The sequence below is a fragment of the Astyanax mexicanus genome, chromosome 1 (genome assembly GCF_023375975.1).
Source record: "Astyanax mexicanus isolate ESR-SI-001 chromosome 1, AstMex3_surface, whole genome shotgun sequence".
NCBI classification, from domain to species: Eukaryota; Metazoa; Chordata; class Actinopteri; order Characiformes; family Acestrorhamphidae; genus Astyanax; species Astyanax mexicanus.
Window position 1 is genome coordinate 12,462,501 of NC_064408.1, and position 23,203 is coordinate 12,485,703.

At 38.0% G+C, this 23,203-nt stretch overlaps 1 protein-coding gene across 3 annotated transcripts in view; it reads left to right on the forward strand.

Moving 5' to 3' along the window:
* The window catches only part of LOC103040366 (peripheral-type benzodiazepine receptor-associated protein 1), a 186,633-nt gene that overhangs the window by 2,109 nt on the left and 161,321 nt on the right, over positions 1–23,203 (forward strand). For all 3 annotated transcript variants that reach the window (XM_022665817.2, XM_022665818.2, XM_049466266.1), the window contains exons 2-3: positions 520–565; positions 4,367–5,621. In XM_022665817.2, the coding sequence (XP_022521538.2) occupies positions 4,521–5,621 (1,101 nt within the window). In that variant the 5' untranslated portion in view covers positions 520–565; positions 4,367–4,520. The remainder of the gene's footprint in view (positions 1–519; positions 566–4,366; positions 5,622–23,203) is intronic.

Below are 23,203 nucleotides of genomic sequence, written 5' to 3' on the forward strand. Positions count from 1 at the left end.
ATGTGTCTCTTCTAAATAATGTATAGTATATAGTATTCCTAAAATAATTATAAAATACTAATAGTAATTAACTTAAACCTTATGTACATTTAATTTTTTTTTCTCACCGTAAAGAGAGAACTATCAGAAAACAATATGTCAAGCATCAGGCAGTGTATTATACACCATTTTGTGCAATAATTTGATATTTATTGCGTAAAAAAGGGGGTAATCTTAAAAGGTTATCCGTTGCATTTGGATTTTGTACCATTCACCTCCACTGTGCACAATACTGCCTTATGAGTTTATGTAAAACAGGTCATTTCAGACTGTGCTACCCTGGATGTGTTTGTTTTTATATATTTTTGAATATTTAATTCTGCAGATTTCTTTTTTTTTGGTGTAATTTATCCTTTGTATAATTGATTCACCTGAAGCTGAACTATTATACAGCACTTGCCTTTGTCCAGTAATTAGTGAAATACTGGAGCAGGGTTCATGTTCTTTGTTTACTGTAATCTGCTTCTGAATGTTATTCAGGATCTTCAGATGAAGCAGGACGTAATACAGGGAGCATAGTGCATAGGTAAGCCCTCATATTCACTAATCCGGCACTGGCCAGTGTTTGGATATGGATTAATCCTGTGGTGTTACAGCGTCTATGAAGCCCTTTCTTATCTGGGGGCAGGCTAATCAGAGCTGCGTGTGTGCTGTATACACACTGGAGAGCCTCTGTTAGATGTGCATGTGGCAGACACTGATATCTGGCAGATGTGTTGTATGTGTTTGATGGGATCTCTCCTGTCTTAAATGAATAAGATGCTGAGTAGACAGATCATCTTTTGGGGGATGGGTCAAAGAGTGAGGAAGTTATCAAAGGCGTAGAAGCATCTATAACCTACTGACAGACATTTTAATGGAGTAATTTGTCAGAATACAGTAATGAAGGTTTATTATTGATCCCAGATGCAGCAGATTGGTGTGCTTCTTTACTTATAAAAAAGATATGCTAGGCTAAAGTTGCTAACAGACACTGGAGGTGAACTGTCATGAATCACAACTTTTCATGTATCACCAAGTATAAAACAATCAGCACGTTACAATATGAATAAAGATAATTTTGTGGCTGGTATTTGTGGAGATTAGATGGTAGATAGTAGATAATATTTGAAAAGGCCTGTTTTCGTTAATTTAGCATTGCTAGCCTAGCTTTTCTAGCCTAGCAATCTAGACTAAAAGCTCACACCCAACAAGAAACATGTCTAGTTTGGTCAATTGGTTCTGAGGTTAGTCATAAATCATATTAATTCCTTTTATTAAACATAGTCTCAATTTTAAGAAGCTGTAAAAAGTATAATTCCTTCTGTAAAGTCCTTTAGCACAACTCATAGTTTAGTTCATTTAATAATAATAATAATAATAATAATAATAAATGTTGCATACATTATATTGCATATGTTACCTTTATATAGGCGCCTTTCTGTCACTCAAAACACTGTACAAAGAGGACAAAACTGACTATAAAATAAAGTAATGATAAAAAGAATACAATCATTAAAGATATTGTATGATAAAACATTAAACATTCAGAATTGTTTTTAATTAAGCTGCTAAATAGGTTCTTTGAGCAATGCCATAGAGGAAAGGCTTGTTTCACAAAACAAAATGTTTTATAATATGTTTTAATAACTTGTGTGAGTTGTGTGAGTTAAATAATCATTTTCATGTCTAAAGAACTTTAAATTGATGGAACGATTCTTCACATCTCTGTTACAGGCATGATTCTTAAGAGAACTTGAAGTGGTTTTCTGTGGCATTGCTCAAAAAAAAGCCTTGATCTGGTTAAAAAAAAAACAAAAAAACACAGAATACGATGTCTAATTGGTCAATTTACACTTCTACTCCTTAGTAACCACTTAGCAATATCTCATCAGCCACCTGGGGTACCATAACAACCACCACTTAGCAATATCTCATCAGCCACCTGGGGTACCATAACAACCACCTAGCAACCACTTAACAACACCATATCAGTCTCTAAGAGCCTAGCCTAGCAGCCACTTGACACAATAGCAACTTCCTAAACCCTATAACAACCTCATAGCAACACCAAAAAGCAACCACCTGGGAAACCAGACAAACAACATGCCACCACTGAACAATACCATAGCTACCACTTGGTATACCATAGCACCACAAAGTAACATAGTAACAGCATAGAAACTGCCTGGCAATAAGAACCAGTGGCCAGCTGTGACCCTTTACGTCTCTGTTATAGTAGATTAAGGTTCCTTTATCTTCTGGTGTCTGTCAGTGATTATAACATGTTTTTTTGACTGCCAGTGAATTCAGTCTGTCTTGAATACGTGTAGTGTGCATGAATACTGCTGCATACTGAATTCATACTGCGAGCGTCAGCTTGCTGTTTTTAGAGTTAGAAGAAAAGGAAGGGGAAAGAGAGCTTCCTCCAATTTTCTTTTTTTCCTGGCCTTCTTCCCATTCTGCACTTAAAGTACCATCAAAGAGATGTCTGTTTTGTTAATTAATTTCCTGGATTTTCCATTTGAGGGAAGCGTGGTTAGTTACAGGCTTGTTACAGGAAATAAAACCAGCCAGTTACTGAAATAGCTTTACTGTGAGGCTACATGTTTCACCCATGTAAAAGAAAGCAGTTTATTCAGTTGGTTGTCAATAAGAATTGGACTATTTACAAAATGAGTGTAGTTGAAGACAAATGTACACTGACATGCCAAATGTCATGGGACAGGAACTCGTATTGTGTCCATAGCTATAGATACCTGCCCAAACCTGAGGAAGTTCCTTGTCTGTTTGCACGAAGAATTTTAGCCAGGTGCTGCCGGTGTTCTATCGAAATGTGCTTCTAAGCAACATTGCGCAAGTAAGGAACCACATTCTTTTTAATGTTTAATTATATTTTAAAGCAGCACTAGGTAGAATTTCCTTGAATTTCCTTGATGCAGCGCTGCATTGAGGTGTAATAGGAGGAATAGCGGTGCTCTCGTGTCTGTGCCGGAGCTCCTCTGAGCTCAAACCAGACTCTGTAAGTTGTCCGAGGCGGCCGCGACCAACGCTCGCGAGAACTGCGACCTGCTTTCCGACCTTTAGTTCTAACAGTTCTACAAGGACTACTGGTTCATTCTTTACAAACTAACATACAGACACTCTGGCAGAAGCTGGAAAGAGACCGAATATGTCTGTGAAAGCCAGAAAACGAGAAGGAGAAACTAATCCACCTGAAACATTTATTACACTCTACAACTGTAGGGGGAGCCCACAAGCACAAAATCTCAATCCTACCCAGTGGAGCTTTAAATGGTAGTTCTGTTCTTCTTGAGTGCATTAAACAACCAAATTGTCCTGGCATTGTTTGTCTGTGTTACAAATGTGTAAATGAACGTTGATGATGATAAAAGTAATAAAAAATGAGCAATGAAAATAATATGCATTATAATCACGCATAATAATTCTAAACTGTATCCTGATATATTGATTCAGTCTTTCTGAATATCCCACCCAAAGCATTTAAAATATGGGTCTTTTTCTGGATTTAAACAAACACTAGAGTAGCATGGTTTGACAGGGTTGCACAACTCGACAGAACACAGGTCATATTCATTACCACATACTGCACTGTTCACTGTGGGTGGTAATAGGCCTGTCACGATGATTACATTATCAGCTAACTGTATAATAAATGGACATTATCTTAATAATATTTGATAATGGTGATATCAAATCCATTATGTTTATTTGTATGTTTGTTCACATACAGCTCTGGATAAATATAAGAGACCACTTCAGTTTCTAAATCATTTTTTTTGGTTTTGCTATTTATAGGTTTATGTTTGAGTGAAATGAACATTGTTGTTTTATTCTATAAACTACAAACACCATTTTTCCCAAATTCAAAATAAAAATATTGTCATTTAGAGCATTTATTTGCAGAAAATGAGAAATGGCTGAAATAATAAAAAAAGCAGAGTTTTCAGACCTCAAATAATGCAAAGAAAACAAGTTTATATTCATAAAGTTTTAAGAGTTCAGAAATTAATATTTGGTGGAATATCCCTGGTTTTTAATCACAGTTTTTTATGCATCTTTGCATGTTCTCCTCCACCAGTCTTACACACTGCTTTTGGATAACTTTATGCCTTTACACCTGGTGCAAATATTCAAGCAGTTCAGTTTGGTTTGATGGCTTGTGATCATATCATCCATCTTTCTCTTGATTATATTCCAGAGGTTTTCAGTTAAAATCAAAGAAACTCGTTTTTAAATGGTCTCTTATTTTTTCCAGTAAAAAGTGATTCCACATTTAATTATTTAATTCCATATTATGCCCTGTTCTCCTCTTTGCTCTTTTCAGTTGGAACACTATTGTCAGTGCATGCTGTTTGCTCATGAACCCCAATGTCATCCTGCATGAACCGCATTCTCCATCATCTCTACTTGCTGCATGCCTCCCGTTCATCAGGCCTGACTAGGCCTTTCTCTTTCTGTTTGTCCTTATTTACATCACTATGGGCAAAAATGGAGCTAACAGTAACCCCCATAATCTCTCCTCCAAGAAAGGTTCCCCTTTCCACAAACGTGGCATTGGACCCGGATCTCCTTCCAGAACCTCTCGAGGTGACGGCGGCCCTGATCCGGGCAGGGAAGTGGAGCGACTCCAGGCTGCTCTGGAGGTGGAGCGCGGCCGGAACCAGCAGGCGCGGCGGCGCTTTTCTCTGGAGCTTCGTCGGCAGAGAGACGAGGCGAGAGAGGAGCGAGTGCGGGCGTTGAAAGAGCTGACCTCCAGGCACGAGCAGCAGAAGGCTCTAGAGCTGCTGCGGCAGAGGGAGGCTTTAGGACGTGAACGCTCGGCGGAAATCCGGCGCCTGCAAGGCCGGCAGAGTCGGCAAGTCCAGGATTGGCAAAGTCTTCACTGTGTTACTCTCAATAAGGCTGGGGAGCTTCACCGCAGGCTTGCCGATGATATCTCTGGCATCCTAAAACCTGCGTCACAGGGGAAAGCAGGCAAGATCGAACCCTGGTGCGAGGGGAACGGCACCATCTACCGTAAACTGGAGGAGCTGTTGAAGGTGCTGCATGGGGAGGCAGAAGGGGAGCAGGCTGTGCTGCTTCAGCGCCTCCGTCACGAAGTGGAGCTGGAGAAGAGCTTCTTCCTGTGCCACTTGTTAGAGGCACATGGGCTCCCTGCGCAAGACAAGAAGATTTTAGGAAAGAAGCAGGACGGTCAGAAAGGACGTTCTTCCAAGGGCTCCAGGCTGAGATCGAAGAGCTGTGTGCAGTTCCAGAGTGGCTCTCCGAAACGCAGTGAATCGTTTAGCAAGAGGAAACCTCCAGTCGCACGTTCACGCTCACTGTCCCAGCAACCTCAGAGTTCCTCACCTTCGCCTATGAGAACGAACAAGCAGGACAAGCAGGATAAGCAGGACAAGGACTCGGGGCAAACTACCAGCTCCTCTTCACCTGTGGAACACAAGAACAGCAAGGGGGAGCTTCCAGAAGCCTCCCCTGACCACAGTTCCCCCGATGTCGGTTGGGATATCGAGAGCTCCAGCCCGTCTCTGGAGAAGTTGTCTCCATCCAGATGTTCCGAAGACAATATGGAAGACCTGGTAAGTGTGCCGATTGTCGATTAATGTGTTTCATGGCTGTTTGATGGCTTTTTTGGGAAGATTGGTTACCTAGCAACAGGATAGTGTCTCCCTCTGAGGTGCTGTGTGTGGGTGATTTGCTTGTAAACGTCTGTGAGTGTTTCAGGTTTGTGCGGTTTGTGAAACACTGCACTGCAAAGTAGTGAATTTGAAGCAGTTTGCAAACAAATAATTAATTTTGAGAAGCTTTTAAAGGAGTGTTTGGTAGGGAAGATGTTGTCTTTCTCTCTCTCTCTCTCCCTCTGTCTGTCTTTCTCTATCTACCTATCCATCTCTCTGTCTGGCAGACACCTCCTACAAGCTTGTGTGCTGCTTAAATTCAGAAAAGCCTGACGCTGCTAAAGTCAGTCCTGCTGAGTCATTAGCCGCTCGCTGACCCTGTAAGAGGGGGAAGGAGCAGGACATCACTGCACTATTATGAAACTAAGTGCCACCAGGCTGGAGGCGACTGCAGCATGACCTTGCTCAAAGAGGGGTGTGATGAAGCGATTAGCTTTTAACGTTGAGTTACATGTGGATGGTTTCTACCTCAGATTAATATGCGTTTTTTTTGGTGATCAGGTCATGGATCTTGTATTGCATATCACTTTTTAAAGGGCCTATATCAGCAAAGTGGCCTGTAATTGCTGCCTAGACCTCCTAAAGTCTACTAAAAGTCATGGGACAGCAATACATAAATTGATTATGCACTGTTACTTTAGAGGATGGCTTGGGAATAGCCACATCTGTATAAGTATCTTGTGAGTGAAGTTAACCACTGTCCAGCATGTCCAATAAATGCGAGAGTAAACCAGGCAATGGGTGGTAAGGATTAGGCTGGTTTTGGAGAATTAAACTACACACTTTGTTCTAGTTGGTGGTGAAAATTGCAAACATTTTTGGATAGTTATCCTAAGGGAGACATATTTAGGTCTAGGAATAGGTCTGTGGGCTCTACAAAACATGTTCATGAAGTTCTTAGCTTAAAATTACTCTCACATCTGTCACTTAAATGCAAATAAAAGCTCTTGCTGGTCACACCCTATGTTTATTCTGAGTGTTTACCACATTTTATCGTTAGCCTGTACTAAATGCTATAATGATAGAAACATAAAACTCATTATTTGAATACATCTCTCTCAGTTGCTGACTTGCCACGGACAGTAGGTATAGATCCCTCCCTCAGAAAATGTCTGCTCGCTAATCCTGCTGTGTACTGTCTGAGATTCTTAAACAGCAGACTAAAATGGCATTTCTTCAACTAATCTTATGTGTGGGGCTCTGATGGGGGTTGACGGGTGAGGGTTGGTGCCAGATTGATTCTATACCGGTTTATTTTTATAATGACGTCACAATAAGGGAGCATCCAAACGGCTCATAGAAGCATATGATTTCTGAAACCAAAATCTTTCAGCTAATTCACAAAAAACACATGGATGTACTTTTTTTTCATGCTTGGAAGTGTTTATAGGTGCAAATGAAAACACAAAACCATGCAATAAGTGAGTTTTGCATAATACGTCCCCTTTAGACCCCGCTGGATGTGCTTTTTTAAGTACGAAAATAAAATGTGAACGATCACACTGAAGCCACATTTGATGAAAAAAAAGTGTACAGGGGTTGCACAATGAAACCGAAACACTTGGTTTTAGATCACAATAATTATAGTAAAATAAAACAGTTCTGGTGGAAACAGGAGAGTTATGGTGCACATTGAATTCTGCCGTGATTTGAGCAGCCGTGGTTTTATGTTTTTTGAATACAATCTGGGTTAGCACATGAACATCCCTTTCAGACAGCTTCCTCTTACAGCGTCCACAGTTAATCCTGTTGGATGTGGTTGGTCCTTCTTGGTGGTATGCTGACATTACCCTGGATACCGTGGCCAGCAGTAGATGTGCCAGCAAGACGTGCACCAACAATTTGTCCTCTTTTGAACTCTGGTATGTCACCCATAATGTTGTGTGCATTGCAGTATTTTGAGCAGAACTGTGCTCTTACCCTGCTAATTGAACCTTCACACTCTGCTCTTACTGGTTGCAATGTGCAATTAATGAAGATTGGCCACCAGGCTGCTCCAATTTAGCCATGAAACCTCCCACACTAAAATGACAGGTGTTTCAGTTTCATTGTTCAACCCCTGTATATCCAGGTACAGTTCAGGCATCCAGCACATGTTAATGCAATATATATACCAGCTCATGGTCTACCTCTCCGCCCCTGATCCAGTACAGTGTTTTGATAATCGCTAACAATGAAGGGAAGGGATGTGCTCTTGAGGTTTGAGGAAGTGCTGGCTGATCTTTTATTCAGCTAGTCATGTTGTATGAAGGGGACAGAGCATCTGCTGTTCTAGCTCTGCTGGTATTGTGAATAATTGAAGAGTGCTGCAGCATTCAGGCCAAAGAATAACAACCCACTCCATTGTTCTGGACTAGACTTCGCTCCAGTGTTCCTCTAGTTGAGAGTGAAGAATGCTCTTCAGGTTTGTAGAGTAGCTGTTTTACGGGGAAGTTGAAACATATAAGCTTTATTAATCTCTGAGAACAGTTTCTTTTGTCTTTAACTGAGGTGGAAAAGTTCTGGTTATGACATTGTTTACTGCGGTAAAGATTGCAAAATTGATTGTAATGACTAATAAAAAAATTGCAATCTGCAAACCTTTTTTTTTTGTAGGAACAAAAGAAGAACTACCTTGTTTTGTGCTGCTTTTATTGCTTCATATTTGTTTTTGGACTTGTTCATAGTTTGAAAACAGTGTATTATCACTTTTATTTATATGTTTTTTTTTTTTTTTTTGTTAAGAGTTAAAAAAAAAGGCAAAAATACCTAGTTTTACTAGAATGCATTATTAACATACATTGTACAGAGTACTGGTCAAAAGTTTGGACAACCCTCCTCATTTTTTTTCTTTCTTTTTTTTCTACATTATAGACTTATATTGATGACATCAGAACTTTGAATGACTGCATATGCAATTATAAAGTAAATTTTAGCTTTAGCTTTTTTTTTTTTCCAACTTTGCCCACTCTTGGCTGATTCTCCATACCTGTAATGTTTCTCCAACTGCCTTAAAAGAGGTGCTGAGCTCTTGTTACATTACATTACATTACATTACATTTGGCAGACGCTTTTGTCCAAAGCGACTTACAATAGTCAAGTACAAAAATAATAGAAGGTAAAATCATCTTTAGATAGGGCCTAAAGGAGGTCAAAGGGAAATAATAGGATAGAGGAGTGAATGAGGGGAAGAAGGAAATGAGGTTAGAAGTAGTTAGTTAGTTAGAAGTTAACTTCTTTTCCTTTTCCTTGCACTCCAACTCATCCCAAACCACCTGGCTTGGATTTTTATTTCAGGTGTTTTTAAAGCCAAACCCTTTTTTTGTCTACTATCTAATCACATTTATGTTCTTTCATAGTTTTTAAGTATTTAATCAAATACTGAATCAAAGTAGAGAATACTGGTTCTTTTTTTTCTTTTTCTTTTTTTAACGCAGCGCCTACAAAGGTATGAAAAAGTTCATGTTCAAGATTTTCCTTTATAAATCATTGGTTGTTTAGATCAGCAATTTCAGTTCAATGTATCATATAGCAGATGAACACAGTGATATTTAAGAAGTGAAATTAAGTTATATATATAGGATTTACAGAATGTGTGCTGTTGTGTGTTGTTTAAACTAAATTAGACAGGTGCATACATTTGGGTTTCCCAACAGAAAAAATGACATCAATATTTTGCGTGTCCTTCTTTTATCAGAAATAACAGCCTCTAAACTCTTCCTATGGCTTCTAATGAGAGTCTTGCTTCTGGTTGAAGGCATTTTGGAACATTCTTCTTTACAATATATTTTTCATATGTGTATGTATCAAATCAGTTTCGTTTTGAAGCATTTATGCTGTATTATTGTGCAGTTCTTGCAAGTTTTCCCCCCAATTTAATCTCTTAACAGGCCAGGATTTTTGTCAATTGTCAGTTTTGTCACTTATCTTGAGGATTTCTATTCAAGTATTACATAAAATGCTTTCATGTATGAAAAGGAACATTACTGCAAATCATAATTGTAATTGTAATAGAAAATATAAAGAAAAAAATAAGTAAATCTGCTAATGTCAAAATATAATAAATACAATCATAAAATTGGCTCTTTCCTGAACGTTATTTTAAAATCAATATTTTTTTTAATTTAAGTCAAACAGTTAATGTCCTTCGAACCTTTAGTTTCGTTATTTTCATAATTGGGGTTGATTCCTGTTACTGATCTGGGTTAGAATTATTAAGTGGAGTAGAGAGTGAACAGGCAGCTTCTCTAAGTGTCCTGTAGGTGTTTTCAAAGCCCTCAAATTTTCAGAATGTAAATAAGTTATTTTACTGCAGAAATATGGGTTTTGTATCACCTGTAGCCCGTGTACAGGACAAGGCATTTTAAAGGGTTAAAAACAGTTGCATAGGTTCTTTAGCCACAGGAACTGGGTGATATTGGCACCTGGAAGTTGAAGCTTGGGCTGTATTAGCAGCTGTCCTCATTTTTAATAAAGATTAGGCTGGGGGTAAGTATTACAAGATCACATGCTAGCAGATTTAGCAGATTTACTGTATGTCCCTCCAGCTAAAGCCTGCTAATCAAATGATCGGTGTATTATTGAGCAGGAAAAGCACCTCACGCTGATTCCTTGGTGGGAAAGTAACCTAATTCTGTAGTGATTATACAGCAGTTTATTATTATAATCGCTTGTTGTTTTTCCCGCCTGGAGCAGAGGGTGCCTGGCCTTTGTATTTATGAGTGTTTGGCTCTCATGCTGTCAGCCGTTCCCTGTGTCTCGCTCTCTCTCTCTCTCTCTTTCTTCACTGCTTTTCAGGACTGCTCCCTTGCTGAGGTGATGGATTGAGTTTTTCATTACCATGTTAATGAAGACGGAACAACAGACGTGTTAAATGGCTTCATTTAGGCTGTGGGAGCTCAGGGAGCGAGGAAAACAGTGCTTTGTGCTGAAACCCTGACTGAAATATTTTCTAAATGTTATGTTATCACTCTGCTAATGGTGATAATGAGGGCGTTGTGATAGAAATCATGCTATTTTTTTGTTGTATGTGCTGTTTGTGCTGGTCTACAGGTCACTAACACTCATTATCGCCTAATACAGAGGTGTCCAAACTTTTTTTGTTGGGGGTCAGAAGGAGAAATATATTTGAAGTCACGGGCCAAAGACTCAATAATAAAATATACCACTTTAAATAATACATTTTCCTGATTACTTTCATTTACACACCATTTTACTTGACTTACTATCTTTATCTTTGACAGTGTTGTGTAAACTAAGATTTTTCAAATTGATGTTTCATTTCATGATGTCTCTTAATATTAAACTCCTTAATTACGGCAACTTTTAGACTCTTTTGCCCCGTTTTTCTGCGCTAGAAATGCGCACTCTCTCCGCTTTTAGACTCTTTGGCTCCGTTTTTCTGCGCTAGAAATGCGCACCCTCTCCGCTTTTAGACTCTTTTGCCCCGTTTTTCTGCGCTAGAAATGCGCACCCTCTCCGCTTTTAGACTCTTTTGCCCCGTTTTTCTGCGCTAGAAATGCGCACTCTCTCCGCTTTTAGACTCTTTGGCTCCGTTTTTCTGCGCTAGAAATGCGCACCCTCTCCGCTTTTAGACTCTTTTGCCCCGTTTTTCTGCGCTAGAAATGCGCACCCTCTCCGCTTTTAGACTCTTTTGCCCCGTTTGTCTGCTCTAGAAATGCGCAGATTATAAAAACCTGCTTAACAGCGGGCCAACTTTCATTCTATTTCTAAAATACCTCGCGGGCCGCTCCAAAACAGGAAACGAGCCGCAAATGGCCCGCGGGCCGTAGTTTGGACACCCCTGGCTTAAAAGAACACATTTAATAACCATGAACTGCATGATCACATCACTTGTTGCTGTGTGAGTGTGTGTATAGCATTACACAGTGTTGCATCATGTGCTTCCAGGCCTGAGAGTGAGCAAGTGAGTGAGGGAGCCCACATCACAGCCAGCGCAGTCAGCGCAGACGAGCTGTGTGTAGCCATTTGCTCCAGCTGTGGTTAGCGTGCTATATTTGTCCACCCTTTGTTTTTGTGGATGCTATTTCTGGAGTGTGTACGGGGGGTGTAGAGTGTGTGTGGGGTGTGTAGGGGATGCCGTAGGATAGGTAGAGACAGCTGCACTGTCATGTGGATTTGTCCTTGGTCCTTCTTGTCAGCTCTTTTCTATTTTAGTCACATTCTCACGCTACACAGTAGATCCTATGATTTAGTATCATTTTCTCTATACAATGCAGGCTTAATGCACTACAAAAACTGTAGTGCTGGTGTATTGTTATTGATAATATGAATGAAAATGAAAAATGGTCCCTAAAATAAGCACATTTTATATAAACAATGTAGTTTCATAGAGACGTTCTACTCTGACAAAGATGTCAGAGGTTGGAATCGAACCCACAACCCACAAATATGTCTTTTTCAAGCAATTTATTCTTAGAAAGTACACAAAGGAACCCTGAACTTTCTTTGCTAAAAGTTCAAGCTTTGCATTATTATCGCTTTTATGAAAATATATCAAATATTTTCTTTCATAATGACCTTAAATCTGTGGAATTGGGACTAAATTGACACATCCACATCCAGCCTGCTCTGGTAAGATGTAAAACAAACACCCCAAAAAGTTTTTTTATATATATGTACTTCATTACATTGAGGTTCCAAATATTGTTTTGATAGATGGTTTGTGAAAATCTGATTAAGACTATTTCTAAATTTGATTTTTTTTTAAGCTTAATAAACTGTAGCTACAGGTGCATCTCAAAAAAAATGAATATCATTGAGAAGTTACTTTATTTCAGTAATTCAGTTCAAAATGTGAAACTTATATATTTTATAGATGTATTACACACACAGTGATCTATTTTAAACATTTCTTTATTTTATTGTTAATGATTATGGCTTACAGTCAATGAAACCCAAAAATCAGTAACTCAGAAAATAAGAATATTATATAAGACCAACTGGTACTTTTGGCTACAGTGTGGGCAGTGTGCCAAATCCTGCTGGAAAATGAAATCCACATCTCCATGAAAGTTGTCAGTAGCAGAGGGAAGCATGAAGTGCTGTAAGATTTTGTGGGAAAACAAAACTGCACTGAGTTTAGACTTGATAATAAAACACAGTGGATCAACACCAGCAGATGACATGTCTCTCCAAACCATCACTGATCATCAGTAAATTTTACATTTTACATTTTACTTTTTTAATTGGTCAGAGATGCAGCAGGCAAAGAGTCAAGTTAATTGGCCAAGTAGTTGCTGAAAAACTGATTTTGCTGATTTTCTGTTTTTATAGAGCCACCAATTGCTTAATTAGCGTAAATTGTTTGTGCACTTGGAGTGTTTATAGTAGCAGTCAAGACCAAAATGGAAATATAAAAGCCTTTCATAATGTGAGTTTTGCATAATATGTCCCCTTAAAAAAGCCACAGTACACAAACTAACACAGTGAGCAAACTAATGTAAAATTTTAGTTGAAGATTTCGTCGATTACACATTCTAAATGATGGTTTAATACATTTTTGATTTATTGGAAATCCAAATCGTTATACAGATTCAGTTTTTTGTGTGTGAAATTTGGGCCAATGCACATATAAATCTATAACTATGATTCTAGTGTGATCTTGGTGAAAACATACTAAATCTTATTTTTCTATATAGCCTCATCCCTTGGTGTTTCTATACGAAAATAATAAAGGCAGTGATAGAAAAATATTGTGGCGGCTCTGGGTTGTGTGTGTGGCTGCCTGCAGCCATGTTTCTGCTCTCCTGTGTGCGAGGATGACAGGGGTGGGGCATCTCCCTTGGGAGGGGTTATGCACAGAGGGTGGGCACCACTCTGGATCTGCCATCTGGGAGACACACAGCTGGGTTAGTGGCCTTTGGGCTATTTTAGCTCTGTGGGTATGGTTTTAGCTCTCCTAGTCGTGTTAAAGACTGTAAGTGAGTGGCAAGCCGGTTCAATAAAGGAGCTGTTGAGCATTCAGCATGAGTCTCACGGGTCTTCCTTCCTCTTCCACGCCACAATATAGTGTGTATAGTGCAGGTGATGAATACGTGTGTAAGCTGGTTTTGTCTGCAGAGCTGTGAAGCTAAATTGCTGTGTATTGTTGAGACGACCCTGTGAGGAGAGGGGAATACAGAACAACACTCATATTCATGTCTAAAAGAGAAAGGAAGACACAGAGCATGTCAGCCTGTGTTGAAATTTGAAAAGCCATTGAGTATGGTTGTCTAGAAATATTAGAAATAGTATTTTTATTAATATTCAATGTATTTGTACAGGCCTGTCGCTTTCAGAAGGTTCACACAAAACCTCTTCATAGTGAAAAGCCGCTCCCAGACTGAGAGAACTAAAGGAAACTGAAGGAATGGAAATAAAGAGCTAAGAACAGGAGGTGTGACTTTAATATTGCATTTTCATAAACAACTATTTCACATCCCGAGTGGCTCAGATGTCTGATTCAGAAGCCCCGTTAGACTCGGCATGTTTTTTAGACTTGTGTCCCAAATTCTGGTCTGTGTTGCAGCAGACTGAGGCAGACTGATGAGCGCTCCCTTGCATGTGGAACGCTCTGTGTTCTGGTGAGAGTTATTCAGGGTTCATTTGAAGTCTTGCTCTCTAGAGGACTGGGTTGATGAGTGTGTGTGTGTGTGTGTGTGTGTGTATATCTGTGTCTTTTATTTTGGGGAGATGGTGGCATAACTGGGTCATCCCAGGAAATCCCCCCCTCCTCCCTCACAAAGGATGGTATGAGGATGCACTCAGAGAGGCTTCAATTATTTATTAAAGTTTGAGCACAACCCAAATGACAAGCTTGTGTGGTAGGGGTGCTGCAACGTTCATATTAATATTTATTTTTCAAAAACAAAACCGTGAGCCAGTTGATGCTGTGAATTTAAAACAGGGGTTAACACTGTAAAAATATTTGTGATCGACATTCTGACAAATTGTAATGGTTTTATGGATAATATATGAATATACAGATCATTAATTGGTGATTTAATTAAAATTGCATTATCTGTACAAAAACGAAAGCCGTGAACCATCCATAATCAAGAGTCAGTTAATCATTCAATCAATCAATTAATCAATCGTTCAACCTTTATTTTCACGTGGTAGAACATTAAGGGTAACCCTCATTTACAACCTAAAGAAACTGAAAAATAAATTTTAATTTAAATTTAGATTAAAATCAAGTGTTTAATCAGGTGAGCTGAAATAATGAACTTCATAAACACAACAAAAATATTAGAAAATCAAGCAAAAATTCAAAGTTAAACGATAAATGGACAGGCTAAAATGTAAAGAAATAAAATACTCACCATTCTATCAGATGTTTGTCATGATATATAGGACTACAGTAACTGTTCAGCAGAATGAGGGATGCCTTTCTACCCTCCCAGAGAAAGTGATTCATTTTCTTGAAAAGCTTATGAGTGCAGGTTAGCAATTTGATGATATATCATCATGACATTTTGTTTCAAAATTTCTATAGATTTTCTCCCAGTTGTCTCACCCATCTAGCTGCTAACCAGCTGTATATCCCCTGTGGTACTCGGAGGAAAGCACAACGATACTGATAGTTCTGATACATCAGCTCACAGACGTCTTGTGCTGATCGACATCACCCTAGGAGTGATGAGGGGAAAGAGCTCCATTGACCCACCCAGAGAGAGCAACGCCAGTTGTTCTCTATCAGGGATCTGGCAGCTGATGGCAAGCTGCATGACCGGGAGTCGAACCAGCGATCTCCCGATCATTGTGGCAGCTCTAAGCCCACTGGCCCACCTGGAGCCCTATAATATCGTATTGTGATAATTGTCCTCATCATATTATCAATATAAATAGTTTCAACTGTACATTTCATTACAGAGAGCATAATTAGTCCAGTTTAATTGAATACATTTCAGTATATTTTGAATAAAAATGACTGTACTCAGTATAGGAAGGTATTTAAATAGTGTTTTTTCACTTTCAAGATCTTTCACTATTCATGCACTTGGTTCTATAAGCCACGCGTTCTTTTGTTTCTTCTTTCTCTCCGCAGTGTGTTTATAGCTCTGGTGCAGTCTTCTGCCAGGTTCTGAGTGAACGTGGTGGTTAGTGCTCAGAGCGCACGACTGCTGTGTTTGCGTGGCAAGGTTTGTTCAATTTCTCACTGATGCCATGCTCTGCTGAGCACCCCATAATTTAACATAACTTCTGCTTGAGTGGAAACAGTGTAAAGCTCTGTAAGGAGAGAAGCAGGAGCAGGGGAAGTGGCTGCACTTTCTTTAGCCTTCTTTCCTATCCCCCAAAAACCATGAAAAACCCTTTTCTGTTTCCAGAACTGGTAGAAGAATTACTGTAAATGACATTTTTCAGCATTTTATTCCATTCTTGAGGTTTACGCCGGAATAGAACATAGTGGAAAATGAAGAGGATCAGGATGAAAATATACTGAACACTGTATAATGTCCAGTATATTTATTTGACTTGCAGATAAAACACAAACGTTTCGGCCCTTAGGGCTTCCTCAGAGTGTTCACCAAACACCAAACCCGCTACTAAATGGATCAACCAGATGTGTACATCCCACCCTACCCCACTTAGCAGTGTCATGAACAGGTCACCAGTAATAATGTAATATTCTTAAAAAAAAAAAAAAATCACACACTCATAAAAAAAAAATAATAATCACATTCTTATAAAAAAACAATACGCATATCATACTTAAACGAAATAAAAGAAAATGTACCAAGCCTCTCTCTGTAGGAGATGCTGCTCCTGATTCCCACCCCTAGGTAACGTTTGTACAATTTTCAAACCCATAAAACGTAAAGAATTAGCATTGTGTCCCGCATTGTTAAAATGTCTAGCTGCTGGGTATTTTTCATCTTTTTTTCCTGATTAAAGCTTTTATCTTCACCGATCCTTGTCTTTAATTGTTGTTTTGTTTTTCCTACGTAGAAAAGGCCACAGACATGTTATCCTACCCCTAATTTTAAACACTTCCTGTGTTTGTGGATGTACATAAGTCCTGTGTCATCATATTGTTGCAAGCACAACACAATTGAAGCATCTAAAATTACAATCCAAAGTCGTGAAAGAAAAATGCACCTGCCTACTCTACAAGTTAGACTGAACCAACTGATCCCAACTGCAATAGGTCTTAAACGCCTATCGAATTCATGAATCACTTCTCAGTAGATGCCAATGACGATTAACCACACCTTTCAATATCTGGGAAAGATGGCTATATGTACTTAATAAGGTGGCTTAGGCTTGCTGGAGCTGGGGGTATAAAGTAAATCATCCTGATTAATCTCCGGCACTCTACTTTAACAATCACTTAACAATGAATCACTATATTGTAGGGGTAGCGCTTACTCGAGTAATTTGAGTTACTCGATTAAATTGATTAATTTTCTGTGCTTCGAGTAATCGTTTAATTAATTTTAAATTTAGCGCGGACTTTTAATGTGAAACAACGCCTGGCGTTACGTCACCCACGCTCAGGAATCAGGAAGTGGAGGAGGCCGAGGGTTTTAGAGCGGTGAGCAGGTAAATTTAACTTATAACAAATCAATAAGATTAACATTAATGTACCATAATAACATAACGACAGCGCTGTGGAGTGCTGATTATTAGGAATACTGTTTAGTTTAGTTTAATGTGTGTTGCTAGTTTATTACAGAGACAGAGACATAGTAAACAGAGACTTAATAAAGGCTTTATATAATCGGTAAACACAGCGGTGTGGAGTTTTTAAAATAAATACATGTTAAAGTTAGCTGGCCATGAACTTACTGTATTGTCATTAAGTTAAGATGCACAACATAAAGCCAATGTTTTTGCCTTTATTATTGATAAATGCCCTATATTTAATACTTACAAGAAATCCTAAGTTGAAATTATTTAACTTAATTTATTAAATTATTAATTATTAAATTATTACTTGTGGTATGTATGTCTGTTTTGGTTTATTTATTTCTATTTGTGTTTCCAATGTAAAAATGTATATTATGAATTTAAAAATGAAACCAATTGGTCGTTCATTATTAAGTAAAATTTCTTATTTTACGTTTTCTCCGATTACTCAATTATTATTTATTAATTTATTAATTATTAATTATTTTTCAGTAGAGTACTCGATTACTAAAATAATCGATAGCTGCAGCCCTGCTATATTCCCTAGTAAGAAAACTTCTCTGCTTGTCTATTAAAAGCTACGTCACTATCACAGATTTGACGTACCCTCAAAAACTGACAATATTGCAAACTATGTTTCAGAGATGTTGATGGAGAAACCTCTCTTCTGATCCCTCCTTCACTCTCACTATCTTCACCACCATCTTTCCATTCATGTTCCTATAGGATATCATGGTCTGCTGCTCTTAATACCATAGAGGCTTGGTTTCAGAGGACCAGGGGACAGAATCCCCTTCACCCAGGTATTAGTTAGTTAGTTGCCTCAGGTGCCCTCTCCTCTCCTCTCCTCTGCCCGAGAGCTGCCCTCATCCATTAGATCTGCTTGAAATGCTGAGCACATTATGGGCCAGTGCTATTACTCAGTTTGATGATTCTGACAGTGCTCACCATTTGTCCTCACCACAGTTCTTCTGTCCCCAGGGCCAGAAATAGGCTTTTTAATGCATAACAAATGGGTGGGCGTAGACTGTATGTACAAATACTTTTCACATTGGAATGCATTCAACTGCTTGTTAGTTGTAAGTTCCATCTTTACAGCTTGTCTAGTCTGCTGTAAATATTGCAAAGGGAATACTGCAATATTGTTGTTGTTTTTTTTTTTTCAAAAACACAGTAATTATCCTTAGTTATTAGTTTAAATGTAAAGTTTGGTGTGAAACACTGGCTTATTTAGTACTGTGTTTAAACCCCACCCTCTAGATAGCAGTGTTGTACTCTGCTGTTAAGTCTCACTGTTCTGATTGGATATAACACTTTTCTTTTACTTAGATTTTATAAATATGATTGTGTGATTGTACAATAAATGGACATGACATCAATATTATACAATAATCATGACATCATCTCTTGTATTTATTTGTATGGATGTTCACATATACAGCTCTGAAAAAACAATTAAGAGACCACTTCAGTTTCTGAATCAGTTTCTCTGATTTTGCTATTTATAGATTTATGTTTGAGTAAAATGAACATTGTTGTTTTATTCTATAAACTACAGGCGACATTTCTTCCAAATTCTAAATACAAATATGGTCATTTAGAGCATTTAATTGCAGAAAATGAGAAATGGCTGAAATAACAAAAAGATGCAGAGCTTTCAGACCTCAAATAATGCAAAGAAAACTTCAAGAAAAGTTCATATTTATAAAGTTTTAAAAGTCTTAAAAATCAATATTTGGTAGAATAACCCTGGTTTTTAATCACAGTTTTTATGCATCTTGGCATTATGTTCTCCTCCACCAGTCTTACACACTGCTTTTGGATAACTTTATGCCTGCACTCCTGGTGCAAAACTTCAAGCAGTTCAGCTTGGTTTAATGGCTTGTAAATCAAGATTTTCAATCTGTTTAAGTAAAAAAACAAAACAATTATTAAATAAATAAAAGAATATTGGATTCTAATATTAGCTAAGAATGTTATACCTTTGCAATTGGAATATCGTTAAAATGTTTTTAAACAAAGTTGACACATTAAATCAGTTAAATCTGCAAAAATGATAGAGGTTGTGTTCATATTTTTTGTATTTTATGTCTGTATGACGTGTTGATAATGTAATTCTTGTAACCGGCCTGATTTGACAGGTAACCTGGTAATCTGATGCTTGGTGTTGTTCTGTCGATACAGTAACTTAAAGAACAGTAGATACAGCTACTCGATTATTGAGCACTAAGGAAGACGTATTCTGATTTAACCAAGTAATTTCTGTTTAATTGAGTCACTTCTCCTTCATTAGAGCTTCACTATTGAAGGCTGGACCTAATTAGAGGTTGGCGATGGGTGTCACCACATGGAGAATCCATGCCGATGACCCTAACGATGATTAATGACTGAGGTCATCTGAACGAGTGCTGACCAGGTGAGCAGGTCAGAGCCCTCTTGTAGTGGTAACAGATCATGTTATTCATTTCTCATTTGATGGTCAAGCCTCATTTGAGGTAATGATTAGATCCAGCAGAGACTGGACCAGTGAGCAGTTCAGATTTGTATTATATATCAACATTGTTCCAGCTTCCAATTGTTTGGTCTGATTGTGTGATGTGTGCTCGTATACAGCTTTTTGATTGGACACCCAGTCGAGGCATGACAGACTTTTTTCAAATTTGTTTCCTATTGGAATGACTGGAGTACTAAATGTATAATGATTTAAAAACAGTAGACTCGTATACGCTGCATATTAGGGCTGCAACGAGAGAGGAAGACACACACACCTAGTGAGAGAATGAGCATCTTGATTGGCCTCTCCTCATGCTTAGTTGGCCAATGAGGTTTCAGTGTGGGTGGGACTTGCAGCGCACACGAGAGAAAGAGAGTGAGGTCGAGACGCACGTGAAGTGTAAAATCAGTGTTGTGTCTGTTAAACACAAACAAAAACATTTATTTTAACAAAATACTCTACAGTCTGTCTTTACTACTTACGTACAGTTTAAACACTGTTTTCTTTAATTACCCGCGGTGAGTTAAGTTACTACAGAGAGCTGCTGAGGTGAGTTTAAGCAGGTTTCACTCCTTCATTAACATTAATAACATTAAATAAACTATTGTTATCTAGATAAGTGTTGGGGAGATACTGTACTTTTATTTTGTTAAAGGCAAACAATAAAAAAAAAAATACATACAAGTATCCTAGAATCTCCTGAAAATAACATCCAGGCTGTGTGCATGTTTCCTATAATATACTTTGTAATTTTTAGTTTAATATAGATACATTAAACTATCAAAATGTACTGCAAAACTGTCCTCACCAGTAGGAAATACAAATGGAGGGCATGAAAAAAAAAAAGCGACTAATCGAAAAAAATTATCGGCAGATTAGTCCGCTACAAAAATAGTCATTAGTTGCAGCCCTACTGCATATTAGTGTAAAATCCTGTAATAAAATACCTGGCCACCTGGATTTAACTACCGTATTTTTCTGCAAAGTAAGGCGCACCTTACATTTTTAATTTTCCCAAAAATCGACAGTGTGTATGAATTCTGCCAGTCAGTAAGGAGCAGTAAAGCCACTCTGCTTATGAATAACAATTATAAAGGAATTTCAGTGAAGTTCAGCTTCAGCTTGTCCAGAAATGCATGTGTAAAGTTTGTCTTTTAAGAGATGTCTGAAAGTGTGACATTGACATCTCCAGGCCTTTTTTTTATTGAACACATTGAGTTTCATTGAGTTTCATCGTAGCTCTGGTTGCAGATGGAAGTGTGTGAAGGATAGAGTTACCCCACTCTCAGTGTTTTATCTCCGTGTTTGTGTGACTGGTGTGAGAGTGTGCCAGCAGCCTTTACTGTGAGTCAAACCACAACTAAACTCATCAAATTAGCAATTTGGATAATGTGCTTATCTACTTGGACTGTTTCATTCAATTCACAGCACACAGTTCAAATAGCAGTGTGTTCTGTTACTGTAGATCTGATTACTGTGCAGCTCAATTCTCAGCACTGCAGTGTACTGAAGCTCTGTATTTAGAGCTGCCTATACTAATGAATGCATCTCATTAATTGGCTGTTATTGCAGCCAGCGGGGCAAGTATTGAATGCGTCCTAGTTGCTGCTGAGGCTGCACTGTGAGAATTTCACCTCAGATTACTTTAAATAAAACGCTTCCAGTTTTGATTAAAGGCTATTTTTTACAACCGTGGAATATCATTATTATTTTATATATATATATATATATATATATATATATATATATATATATATATATATATATATATATATATATATATATATATATATATTTTTTTTTTTTTTTTTTTTGCATAACTGAGCTTTTATATACGTTTTATAGGTTCGTGAGTTACTGTATTTTTAGAAGTACATATAATATGAAACACTAATGCTTTAAATTAAGGCTTTAATTACTATTGAATTTACTTTGTCCCACATAATTTCACAATATATGAAGAAATCAGATTTCATTAGCAGAAATTTAAACAATAGACATTAAAAAGAGATACGCCAACAACTTTAACACAACTTCCTTTACAAAAAGTTCCATAAACACCATAAATAGACCTAAAATACTCAATGTTTAAGTATTCAAAAGAGATTTCTCAAAATCTCTTTCACAAGTTAGACACAAGTTTAATATAAATTTACGATTTATGATATTCTTGAAGCTATTACAGGCATTACAGTATCAAAATCAGCCACAATTATCTTCTTTCTCCAGTTAACAAATACATATCATTTAAGCTATAGTATTAATGAATTTAAAAGGGTTATAGTTACTTATTTACTGAGTGAATAATAGCTGTTTGCTGTTGTTTTTCTTCAATTTACTTGGATAAAATCACTCATACAGTGAGGAACAGCAGCAGGAGCTCCTCAGATAAAGCGCTGTTCTCATTTCTTTGTTCTCTTCAGGCAGGACAGCGCTAGACGAGCGTTTGACTGCACAGAACTGAGCTTCCAGTGTATTAGCTTGTTATGCTAAATGGCTAGCATTAGCTAGCGAGCTGTATCTGCTTCTTTGGTGATGCTGTTCTATACAATGCTCTGCAGCGCCTCTAGTGGTATGACGGTATGTGGGGCTGTGTGGCTAAAATGCTGTTTTTATATCAATCATATGATTTAGATGTAAATTGCTCTTATTGGCCTTTTTTTGTATCACTTACTTTTGCAGCCTTTTGTTGTTCCGTTTCAACTTTTTTTTTAGATGTGTTGCTGCTGTAAAGTTGTAAATGAGTTAATATTTTTCATAAAATGGTAAATTGTATTACTTTTTATGTCTGTGATATGTGTTCTATGTTCTATTGCTTCAAACTGCTGCATTCTGTTTTACAGAATTTACATTTATTTACATTTTACCCAGTGTCCCCCTATATTTTGTAGAATTGAGGTTGTAAAAGTGACCCTCCCCTCCCCCCCTAAATCAAATCCACATTAATATAAAGCAGTCATGATTTGTTATAAGCTTATTTGTTACAGCCTCTCCATCTGAATGGCGGTCTATGGCTGAATGATTACAGCTCTAATACATCGCCTCTCAGACTGATACTGTAGCACATACACACACACACACACACACACACGTATATACAGCAGCCTGCGCTCGGCCTCGTGGGTCGTATTAATCTCCCCGGGGTCACACTCTATATGAATGTGTTTGCTCAGTGGAAAGGTAATAAGGTAATTAGCAGAAATAGGAAAGCGGCGTGTTCGGGGTGATAGAATCCCAGTCTGGCAACCTGAACGTGGGGTGGGATCGCATGACAGCTTCATTTGTCAAACCCACACACACACACACACACACACACTTGCTTGCCAGGTTCAGGTTAATTTCAGTGTTAAGTTTAATCATTTTTTGTGTTGAGGTT